This window comes from Pantherophis guttatus, chromosome 10, assembly GCF_059756535.1.
Source record: "Pantherophis guttatus breed Tessera chromosome 10, ASM5975653v1, whole genome shotgun sequence".
Taxonomy (NCBI): domain Eukaryota; kingdom Metazoa; phylum Chordata; class Lepidosauria; order Squamata; family Colubridae; genus Pantherophis; species Pantherophis guttatus.
Window position 1 is genome coordinate 16,008,947 of NC_142072.1, and position 11,346 is coordinate 16,020,292.

General features: G+C 40.8%; 1 protein-coding gene across 8 annotated transcripts in view; it reads left to right on the forward strand.

The window, feature by feature from the left end:
- Positions 1-7,666, forward strand: part of WASF2 (WASP family member 2) — a 36,153-nt gene extending 28,487 nt beyond the window's left edge. For 6 of the 8 annotated variants that reach the window (XM_034413602.3, XM_087876937.1, XM_034413601.3 and 3 more), the window contains 3 exons: positions 186-341; positions 1,521-2,023; positions 2,707-3,123. In XM_034413602.3, the coding sequence (XP_034269493.1) occupies positions 186-341; positions 1,521-2,023; positions 2,707-2,864 (817 nt within the window). In that variant the 3' untranslated portion in view covers positions 2,865-3,123. Of the gene's footprint in view, positions 1-185; positions 342-1,520; positions 2,024-2,706 lie in introns of all 8 variants that reach the window. The other 2 variants (XR_004590692.3, XM_034413600.3) reach the window with 2 other exon arrangements.
- The last annotated feature ends 3,680 nt before the right edge of the window (positions 7,667-11,346 follow it).

Below are 11,346 nucleotides of genomic sequence, written 5' to 3' on the forward strand. Positions count from 1 at the left end.
GTAGCTTTGAATGGTCACTAAATGAACTGTTGCAAGTTGAGGACTACCTGTTTAGATGTAAAAGTCTAGCCAAGTTACTACCATTTATATGTTTTGCATATGTGATGAGCATTCTACATTTGAAACTCCTTTGAACTCTTGGAGGGGAAGGCCCTTGGCTCACAACTGTACTTTTGCGGTTTTAGGTACCCTCCTAACATGGTGTATCAGAATGGTAGCATTGGCTCCAATGAGAGTGTTGATGCTACCTACTATCCACCTCCTCCACAGCCAGAATCCGTTTCACCGTCACCTCCTCCATTGTCAGATGATAGTCTTCCGCCGCCACCAGCAGAATTTAGGTAAGTATGTATTGCTGAAGGCTCACGAACCATCAAAACAACTCAGAGAAGACCTTAAAGAGCCTGTCCATTAGTGAGGTCAATAGTTGTAACTTGCCAGAGGATATTTTGCAAGCAGTACTTAAACACTATGCTAAAAACAGCCCTTCTGTGTTTTTGTTTCCATTGCAACTCTTGTTACGATTGTTTTATACATCATTTTTTCCTTCGTAAAAACATTCAATTATTTATAGCGTTGGTGATGGTATATCTTACCATAATTACAAATGAAAGAAGAATGGGGAATTAGTTAATTCCATATTGGGAAGGGCTTTAATTAAAAAGGAAACCAATTTCTTACTTGTAAAAGATATGAAATAAATACGCGGGGTTAAGAATTTTATTGAAACAAAAGTGGGTGTATCTGGATACTCTTGTGCCTTTTGAAATATGGGCACATTTGGAATATGGAGATCATTTTAAATATGAAGAGCATGTCATAATGCCTAGCATCGATTGCAAAGTAAGCTTTTATCAGAAAGCAAGTAAAGCATTGGACTGTTATCTCCCACCCACCCCTGCCCCCAATGTTATTTGCTAAGGATATCGTGCCTAGAAACAGATTGAAAATACTTGGTGCTTTGCTTGTTGCAATGCTAGCTCTTAATTTTAAGGACAAATGAAGCACCAAATGTATCTTTTTTTTTTTAGATTTTTCAAGATTCTTCTCATTCGAACATTAATATAAAATTAGGTAGGGCAGGGAGCTTCACAAGGGCCAAAAAATGAGTCAGCGAGCCCATTATTAATCAGATGCTATGCTGGGGATTCAGCCTATAATTTGTTTAGCATTGCAGAAAGCCGGAATTCTATAAAGGTGGGATTACAAGGGACATGCATTTGTTGACCTTGATTTTTTTTAAAAAAAAAAAAAAATTGCATGTCAAGGTTATTTGAGTATGGGTTATGTTCAGATTCTTTTCACATCCATTGGAATCTTTCCAAAAGTCTAGGATTCCAGAGGGAACATTGAATCTAAATTACAGAATTTAAGTCAGTTCTTGTGCGGGATATCAGAAAATGGGAGAAACCAATTGCTTTGTTCTACGGTCAAGATGCACTTTTTCACTATTTGATCCTATCTGAAAAACTCACGAGACCTTCTTTTGCTTTCCGTTCTTCCCACTCTCCACTCCACAGCTATCCACCTAGCCAGAGTGTTTCTGGAGGGCTGAAGAAATCCATCCTCGTCAGCCCCAGCCATCCTCCACCAGATCCTCCTACTAGCTCACTCCCGGGAACCAGACCTGGTTTTGCTCCACCTCCTGCTCCACCACCTCCACCACCGATGGATGGAGTTCCTCCGCCCCCTCCACTTGTCGGCTTTCAAGCTGCTGGCATTCCTCCTCCACCATCTCCACCCTCCTTCCCACCTCACCCTGATTTTGCTGCCCCTCCACCCCCTCCACCTCCAGCAGCAGAATATGCCATTGTGCCATCTCCCCTCCTACCACAGCCCATAAGTGGGGTGCCACCCCCTCCCCCTCCCCCTCCTCCTCCTGGCCCACCTCCTTCATCTTTTGGTGGCATGGGTATTCCAGAGGCTTCTATTCAACAACCCGATTTGGTGCCTTCCAAGCCAAAATCCTCATTGCCTGCTGTTAGTGAAGCTAGGAGTGACTTGCTTTCTGCTATTCGTCAAGGTAAGCTTCTTCTCATTTTGGATGTCTGAATGTGAACTACCTTAAAAGGCCAAGCACCCTACCATAAACATACCCCAATTAGGAGTCATTCTGCAGTTGCTGGAATTCTGAATTTAGCAAAATGTATTGGAAATCATTTAACCTCATACAATGGCATTTACTGCCATTGTGGATTTCGATTCCTAACCACCAGTGACAGCTTAACTTTTCTATTCCATCCAGCAAGTTTAAACAGCAACATTAGCTGCATCCTTTTGATTGGAACTAATTGAAAGTTTAAAAAATTGCCCGACTCCTGTGTTTTGAAGAGAGAATACTCATTGTTGCTTTATATGCTTTATTATGATCCGAATTCTTCTGCATTTGTTACATGCTTTTTAGTTTCTTCCTGCATCTCATTATTAAAATTATCTTCATGTAGTTCACTTTGTCCCAATGTCTTATACAGTATAATCTTCACGTTTGGCATCTTCCTCACTATATTTTTGCATTTTTCAAAGCAATGTAACTTGCTGAAGAACTCTATAAACCATGAACGTTACCTTTTATGTTGAGCTTTTTTCCTAATCATCTTAGTTGCTGTTATTTCCCTTTTCTTGGGGAGGCAAGGTAGTGCAGAAAGAGAGAGGGAGAGTACATATGGAAGGGGGCATCTGCAACTTCTTTCTTTCTTTCCTTGCCAGGATTCCAGCTCCGTAAAGTTGAAGAAGAACGTGAACAAGAGAAGCGAGACGTTGTGGGCAATGATGTGGCAACCATCCTCTCGCGCCGCATTGCGGTAGAATACAGCGATTCAGAAGATGATTCCTCGGAGTTTGATGAAGACGAGTGGTCTGATTAAGCCCCGGCACGTCCCCAAAATGGGGACGGAGGCAGATAAGATGGAGAGAAAATGGCCGTTGCTTCCCAGAATGCCAAACTTTTTTATTTTTGCTTTCCTCTTTTCATCCAATAACCAAAGATTGATCTTCCAGGCTTCCAAATAACTGATTTCCCTCCCAGTTGATGGGACTTGTACATCCTTCCAAGAAAGAAGGAAAATGAACCCTAGATTTCCAGATTCTCAGGTTACTATGAAATATATGTATATTGTTAAAGATTTTCTTTGGTTTAGGACTAAATTTGCAGCTCCTGGTACAACCAGGAAGTGTTGCTTAAGATGACAGGCAACCAACTTGCAAGTAATACTAATTTCCTTTGCAACAGTTATGTGAGGCACTGGAAACACTGTAGTAAGCTGGTGATTCACCTTCTTTGTCCCTCAGATAGGGTATAATTTTAAATTTCTACTCCCACCAGCCCTAACAATAGTTTCTTTATGCTAAATTTGGAATGTATTAATTTAGGTTGGAGTTTTAAAAACTGTACCGTGTACACAACAGGATCTTCTAAACAATTTTATCTCCCCCCCCCCCTTCCCAAGCCTGTTAAACCATAGAATGAGCCAGGGAACAGGGATCCTGTCTGCTTGACTGATAGTACCACTTAAGTTTTTATAATGAAGGTGGGATTTAGTATATGCAAAATTAGGAAGAATTTCCCTCCGTGTGCCTTGAAGACAAGAGCTTTAAGCACTGGATGTGGTCTTGCTTTGCGATCAAAAGATTTGCAGATTCTCAGTTCCGTAGAAGGTCCTTCATGAATCAACTTAGCTGTAAGTGCTTATTTTTTTTAAAAAAACCACATTATGCTAAAAGCATAATGAGATGTGATGAAATTAAGCCAATTACCCTTCTCTAGACACCACATGGGAGTTTTCATGGGCCAACTTGGCCATATGAAACATATGCCCAGTTTTCCTTATTATTTTGCTTTAATCCTTCAATAATTACCACGGAGTCATTTCAGCATTGTTGGAACCTATAGAGCAGTGATGGCTAACCTTTTCTGGACCAAGTGCCCAAAGCGTGCGCCCGTGGCCAAACCCCCAAAATGCAATGCGGGCGCGGTGCCCCTGCATGTGCCCCCCTGTGCATGCGCACACCCCTGCATGTGCCCCCCCAACACGTGAGCGCGGCCCCCCGCATACACCCCGCGCATGTGCAGCAGAGACCCGGTGTCCAGCTGGCCAGCGGGAGGCACACGCACATTCGCGGCAGAGCTGAACTGAGGCAACGGCTTGCGTGCTCACAGAAAGGGTGCTGTGTGCCACCTGTGGCACGTACGCCATAGGTTCACCATCACAGCTATAGAGCCTCAACTTCAGTTACAAAAGTGGTTTACTGACAAATTGAGGTTCTGCCCTACCAGCATTAAATATACATACTTCTTTCTAGCAAACTTTTTTTTTTTTCCAAATAGCTTTTTGGGGGATTTTCTTAGCCAAGAACTAATATACAGAATGTCAAAGGGCAGGCCCCTAACTTTATCCAGGCATCCCACTTACTGGAATGATGCTATCACTCTAATCAGAGTGATGGTTTGAATAGGGAACTTGCCTACCTATTTATTGGTTTGAAAATCTTTTGCCTTGCCATATACCCTGTGGTCTTTTTCTCACTAGGATATGCCTTGTAACAGCTTCTATACCCCAAAGAGTGTTGTTTTCTTGCTTTTATCCTTACAGACCTTTACTCCATGTCCCTGTTTCAGTTTCAAACTTCTGGTCCCCTAGCTATATAACAGAGCTTTTCTTTAGCCAAAGGAAGGACCCAATTTTCACAAGTACAGTAGGCAGAAAGCCTAAAGTATTCTGAAGAAATTCCTTCAGTTTGGTGGTTTCCTTTGTGGCACTGAACAGCTTTGAGCATCCAATTTGAGTGCGTAAAAGATAGGCTGATGGGTAGTTTGCTCATGAATTATAAAACCTTTCAAAACACACTATCGATTTCAAGAATGACCCTAAGGCTCATTAGTAACCCAGAATTAATATTCAAGTACTAAGAGCAGCGGCCAGCTTAGAATGAAATGACAGAACTTAGCCTGCTTTTTAATTTGCCTGGTGTTTCATACACGGCAAAACCTTTAACTTTGTGTGACTGTACGTACTAAATCCCTATGAATGGCTTCCTCCTAACACAGTGTTTCTCAACCTTGGGAACTTTAAAATGTGTGGACTTCAACTCCCAGAATTTCCCAGCCAGCATGGTTGGCTGGGGAATTCTGGGAATTGAAGTCCACACATCTTAAAGTTCCCAAGGTTGAGAAATACTTCCTAACAGAAGCCAGAGGAACATAAAAAGGCTTTCAAGTGTGCATTCAGAATGAGAATGGTTACCCAGACCCGGTGCCAAGAAAATTATATGGCTGTGCCAATGAAATTATAGAGAGCCTCTGTAGTTAGTATAACTCTTTTTCCTAGCTATCCCCATAAATGATTTTTTTTCCAGATTGACTATCAATTTATAATCAATGTACTGCATAAGGATAATGGGCATTCTTAACATAACATTTAAACAGGTTTGACCTAAGGTTGACTTCTAAAAGTTTGAAAGTGGTGCTAATTCTTTCAATGTTCCTTGAGAGGTGCGTGTCCTGTACAGAGAGAGCGATTTATCTTGTCAGCTTTTCACAACCTGATGCCTCTCGCTTACAGCTTTTAAATTGCTTGTCTTGTGTTGACTGACACCTGAAAACACAGGAGTTGTACTCCAACATATCCACACATTCTGAAGTTAGGGTTGAGTTCAGATGCTGGTTAGTTAAAAATTTGACTCCTCTCAGTTTAAATCCCTCTTACTGCTTTTTTGCACTTTTAAGAGGTGAGACCCCCTGCTGGAGAAGAATTAAGTTGTTACATTGAACATCAGTTCAATAGAATTGCCCTGAAAAAAAACAGAAAACCAGTCTTAACCCCTCACCTAGCCAAATGGGCCACAGTTATCAGCCAGGCCAGGGGTCTCCAACCTTGGCCACTTTAAGACTTGTGGACTTCAATTTCCAGAATGGCTGGCGGGGGAATTCTGGGAGTTGAAGTCCGCAAGTCTTAAAGTGGCCAAGGTTGGAGACCCCTGAGCCAGGTCATGGAATCCTTAGGTGCTGGATGGCGACTGCCTCTCCTACTGCTCCAGTTCATCTTCCTGAACTAAAACGAATGAAATCGTCTTTGAGACATTCATGCTTGGTGTGAAGCATCAAAGTAGATTTGATCCGTCTCCAAAAGATGGCTTTAGTCTCGCTATTCTGATTTTAGAATAGTTAATCGAACTTAATTGAAGACGTTAGATAATTGAACTTAATTGAAGATGCTGTACAGATTTCATTCTCTTGAGTTAGTTGGAATACTTGAGCTTTTCTTAAAGCATCTAAACAGCAGGAACAGCTGCTTGGTTCAATAGAAGAATAGGGTGGAGAAGAAATTCCACTAGAACAATAGTGCTACTGCTTGATTTCTACCCACTATTTACTTTCCTTTTTTTTTTTTCCTTTTGCATCGCATCTTCTGAGTAAACTAGTTTTTCAAATTGCTTTCTTTAAAAATATATATATATATTTTAAGTTCTAGATTGTACCACCGGATCCAAAACCTTTTTCTACAATGCTGGGTCCAAAACGTTTCCTACAGCCTTTGAAGATTGACTTCTTTCCTTCTCCACCATAGTTGACCACATTATGAGGAAGGACCCTTCAAAATCTCAAGAAGTCGCAAAGCTTTGTCACGCAGGCAATCGGGCAGAGAGAGGCTTAAAATAGGCCTCTTGGATCACACAGTTGGGCAGAAGGGTGCTGTGTCCTTTTACCAGGCTGCTCATGCTACAGAAACTCTGGGGCCTCCTCTGCTTGATTTCCTTTATATGTCCTTTTTTTTAAACAGAGTTTTGAAGTGGGGAGGGAGAGTGTGCCTTTTTCTTTCCGTATTGCACCTTTTAACATGATTCATTTTAATTGATTTTTAAAACTAACAATGTTTTATTATGTAGAATAAGTTGACTTCTATAAGTGCCTTATTTCATAAAATATATTTATGTAAGAGTAATTATTTCAAATGTATCATAGGTCATACCTGAACAAAAATATGGAATGTTTGAAGAAGGTGTTCTTTTAACAAAAGTTCTCTAAATGGTCAGTTTGTAAAAAAAAAAGAGAGAGAGAGAGAGATCAATAGATATACCTTAATTAACTGCCGGAGGAAATGGTTATGAACGCAGTTGTTGGTTTTATCAGTAGAGACCAAGAGCGTTTACATGTTCCAGAATATCAGGCAACAGCCAGCAGTATGATTTTTCTAGGTGTTTTGTCAGTGTCTCCGTACACACTTGGTGAAAATGAGCGAACATTCCATGATATGCTGAAAGTCTGCTTTGCCGTAAACTCAGCCGTTGTGTGAATTGGCTTTTGGGTTGAATTCAAAAGTCATTAAACCTAAAGCAATGTAGTGATATCAACCATGTCCATGCTAGAGGACAGTGGTCATCAGGGTGGTACAGCCTGATGATCAGTACCAAATTCTGTCTGGCAGGTCTTGGGTGAATTGGGAGAAGCACAATGGAGATTGGAATTGTTCTTTCTCTTCCGCACTCTCATGCAGAGTTTGGCTCTCCGTGTTCATTTTACTGTCCCTAGTTGCTGTTTTTAATCCAAATCTTTTAAAGCTACTTTTATAATCTCTCTAGTGTTGTCTACCTTTCCTCGGGGGGACTCCTTGTAATGTATATGTGATTAAAACAAAACTTTTTATCATATAAACCTTAAAGAAATGAGAAATCCTTTCTAGCCATTGTGTTATGTTTAGGGTTGGATGAATCGGTCTCTTTCTCCAGCGCTTGGTTATAATCTCTTACTGCCATTCACACAAAATCATTTTTTCTTGCCTACATTTCCTGGTGTGTGTACAACTTACAAGTCTGAATGCATATGTGTTTTTTGTACTCCCTCACCCTACTCATTGTTAACACAGGTGAGAATTTCACTGGAAAAATCCAGTGCAGGGTGATAGTTCCAGTGAAAAATGTCCTCTTCTTTAGTATCGCCTTGCAAAACGTGGTCCTGCTGCTATTCCTAATGTTCATCTCCTTTTAAAGTCACTTTTTACCTGCTGGCCTAAAGATCAGAAGTTACAATAATGGTACAGAGGAATATTTGTAGTATTTGGCAGCTGTTTTGATATCCTTACATTCCACTTCGGATGTGTGTGGCTTAATGGTTCTGCATACCTCAGTCCACAAACCTGGTTTAAGAAAAGATTTGGAAACATTGATAAGCTTTCCGGATAGTCCATTTGTATGGCAGAGATCCTTGATTTTAGAAAATCACAAAGGCAAGTGGAAGTGTGCAGGATAAATAGGGATCTGGGCCTTTAGTGGGATTAAAAAAAAGTTTTCCTTGAGAGGATATAATGCTAAATATTCATTTTGTTCTAAATATATTGAAAGGAATTACCCAATAGCTTCCAGTTTTTCTCTCCTGACCCCACAGTTCATCACATTTTCACAACTTAACTGCAAAAAATTTTGGGGACTCTACTATATGTGAATCTGATAGGAATAGTTCAAATATTCTTGCACATTGTCACAGGGATAAATCTAGAGCCTCGTTGATTTCTTTTTCTGCCAGAAGAAAACAAATACATTTTTAGGTGAGTGAAGTTCATTAGACCTGGAGATAAATGCAGCTTAAGATGTAGGAACCCTAGAAGACTTCTTGATGCCACAAATAGAAGCTGAGCATATCCGGGAAATTATAACTTCAAGTACAAAGGTTTTCTGCCTCAGCCGCACAAGTAGCCCTCGTTTTATAACCATGACTGAGTCTGGCAATTAAGGTGGTAAGTCGCGACAGTTGTAAAGTGGGTCATTATGTGATCAACTCGATTTTGTGACCTTTTCTGGTGGTTAAAGTGTCCTGCTTAAGCAAGTGTTGCAATTCAGCGAATGCCATGATAATTAATCTTTCTCTATGGGCCACTTTCTGGCAAAACATAAGTCACAATCACATAATGCTGAAAATGGCCATAATTGTGAGACAGTTGCTGAGTGCCCAAGGGAAGTGACATGACTATGTGGGAATGGCCATGGGAACTTTAGAACCAGCTGATAAGTAACTTTGGAGGGTCTGTCATAACTTCGAACGGTCATTAAGCAACCGGTCTTAAGTTGAGTACTACCTGCATTGGAATTGTTTTCTGCATGTTTGTTTCCATTTAGATTGAGATTCTTCTTGTCCTTTCCCAATGTTTTGTTCAAAATCTTTCAATCTGGTATAAGCATAATGAGTGTGCAATCCAATCCAATCCAATCATTCCCTTTTTCTATTTTATTTTTATATGAGTGTGATAAGGACATAAAACCTGATTGAAATGAAGCTATGGCACATCTAGCCTAATATTTGATGTCTTGGCATGATCAGTCTTCTACGTCACCATCAAAAACCTTTGTCACATGAAGTAATAAATGATGCAATTCTAACGCTTAAAGAATTACTGTATTACTTTCCCCAGATTTGCTATAATAAACTTCAAAGAGTAACTTATTCTAGTGTAATTGGGGGGACGGGGAGGACAAATATCCATTTTAGTTTTATTTCTTCCCTGCCTTTTTTTCTCTTAAAATAAATAAATAAAACAGTCCTCTGTCTTTTCTCTCTACTCTTCATAGAAGTAAATAATTAAAAATATGTGTGCTTTCAACATCTTGAAATAGCATTTGGCTTAGAGTTGAAGAAGTATCACTTGAAGCACTATTAGTACTGTTAAACTGGGTGCTTTCTTTGAGAGCAAGGTTGGTGTAAGTGAAGGCATCAAGCTACAAACTGGGAGACTGACTTGTCCTGCTTTAGGCGCAAATCCAGCTGGATGACCTTGGGCCAGTCACAAACACTCAGCCCTAAGAAGGAGAAAATGGCAAACCACTTCTGAAAAACCTTGTCAAGAAAACTGCCGAGATTTATCCAGGCGGTCTCCGAGAATCAGGTACAATTGAAGGAAGATCTGCGGGGGGAGGGGGAGGGTATAATTTTGGTATAATTTGCCAAAATAGACCTTGTGGTTTTTTTTTAAATGCTACTAGTGGTGAATATGTGGGAAGTTAGCACGTTTTTTTTCCTATTGTTTGATGGGAAAGATAACTGTTCTATAGCTCTTCTGTTGGCAAAAGTAAAATTGATTAAGCCATTAAATAATTCATCTATTTAAATACTGTTTGCATTTCCAATGAGTGAAATAAAAGGATGGATGCGGTGTTTAAAAATAGTCCATAGTCGCTACAATACCAACAGCCTGTCTCTTTAAAAATCCGCCTGTAATGTTAAAAAAGCCTGATGCTTTAAGGTTGGGGGGGGTGAGCTCTTAATCGACTGGATTAAAGCATACAACAGCTTGACATGCCTCTCCTGAAGCGGTGGCTTTAATAAGTGCGGCTTCAGTCTTGAAAAAGTCCCTCCCCAAAGATTGCAGGTTTCACTTCCAGGAGCAAAGCCAAATAGCCTCCGCGTCTAGGACAGGGGTGTCAAACTCCATTGAGGGCTGCATCAGGGTTGTGTTTGATCTCAGAGGGCCAGGTGGGGTAGGCGTGGCCATGGGTGTGACATGGGACTGCACCTCCACACACATGGTTTTATACACTTATAGAATAGAGAGGCGTACATTTCTGTGATTTTGGTTTTTTAATACTTGATCACCTTATGCGAGAGAGACCAGATCAAGAAACTCACTCCATAGGAAGACTAGAACGATACAATATTGACATAGGCCAGTGGTGGCGAACCTTTTACTCACCAACTGCTGAACAGGTACGTGCTTTGCGAGCGGGCTATCTGCGCTAATGCACGGCTCACCCATGTGCTGCGTCTTGCTCCACGCATCCCAAAATAATAAGACATCCCCGAAAATAAGGCCAAGCACTTATTTTGGGTTTCAAACAAATATAAGACAGGGTCTTATTTTGGGGGAAAGATGGTATTTTGCAACCTTCCTTGCCACAGTTGTTAAGTGAATCACTTCAATTGTTAAGTTAACCCAATTGTTAAGTGAATCTGGTTTCTCCATTGACCCTTTGTTAGAAGCGGATCGCTTGACCCAACGGTCGTAAATATGAGTCAATTGCCACATGTGTGGATTTTGATCACGGGACCATGGGGATGCTGCAACAGTCATAAGCATGAAAACCGGCCATAAGTCACTTATTTCAGTCACTTCGAGTGGTCACTAAATTAACTTGTAAATCAAGGATTTAAGAGATGCTAAGACGTTGAGCTTGTTGATCGAAAGGTCGGCAGTTCAGCGGTTCGAATCCCTAGTGCCGTGTAATGGGGTGAGCTCCCATTACTTGTCCCAGCTTCTGCCAACCTAGCAGTTTGAAAGCACGTAAGAAATGCAAGTAGAAAAATAGGGACCACCTTTGGTGGGAAGGTAACAGTGTTCCATGCGCATTTGGCATTTAGTCATGCCG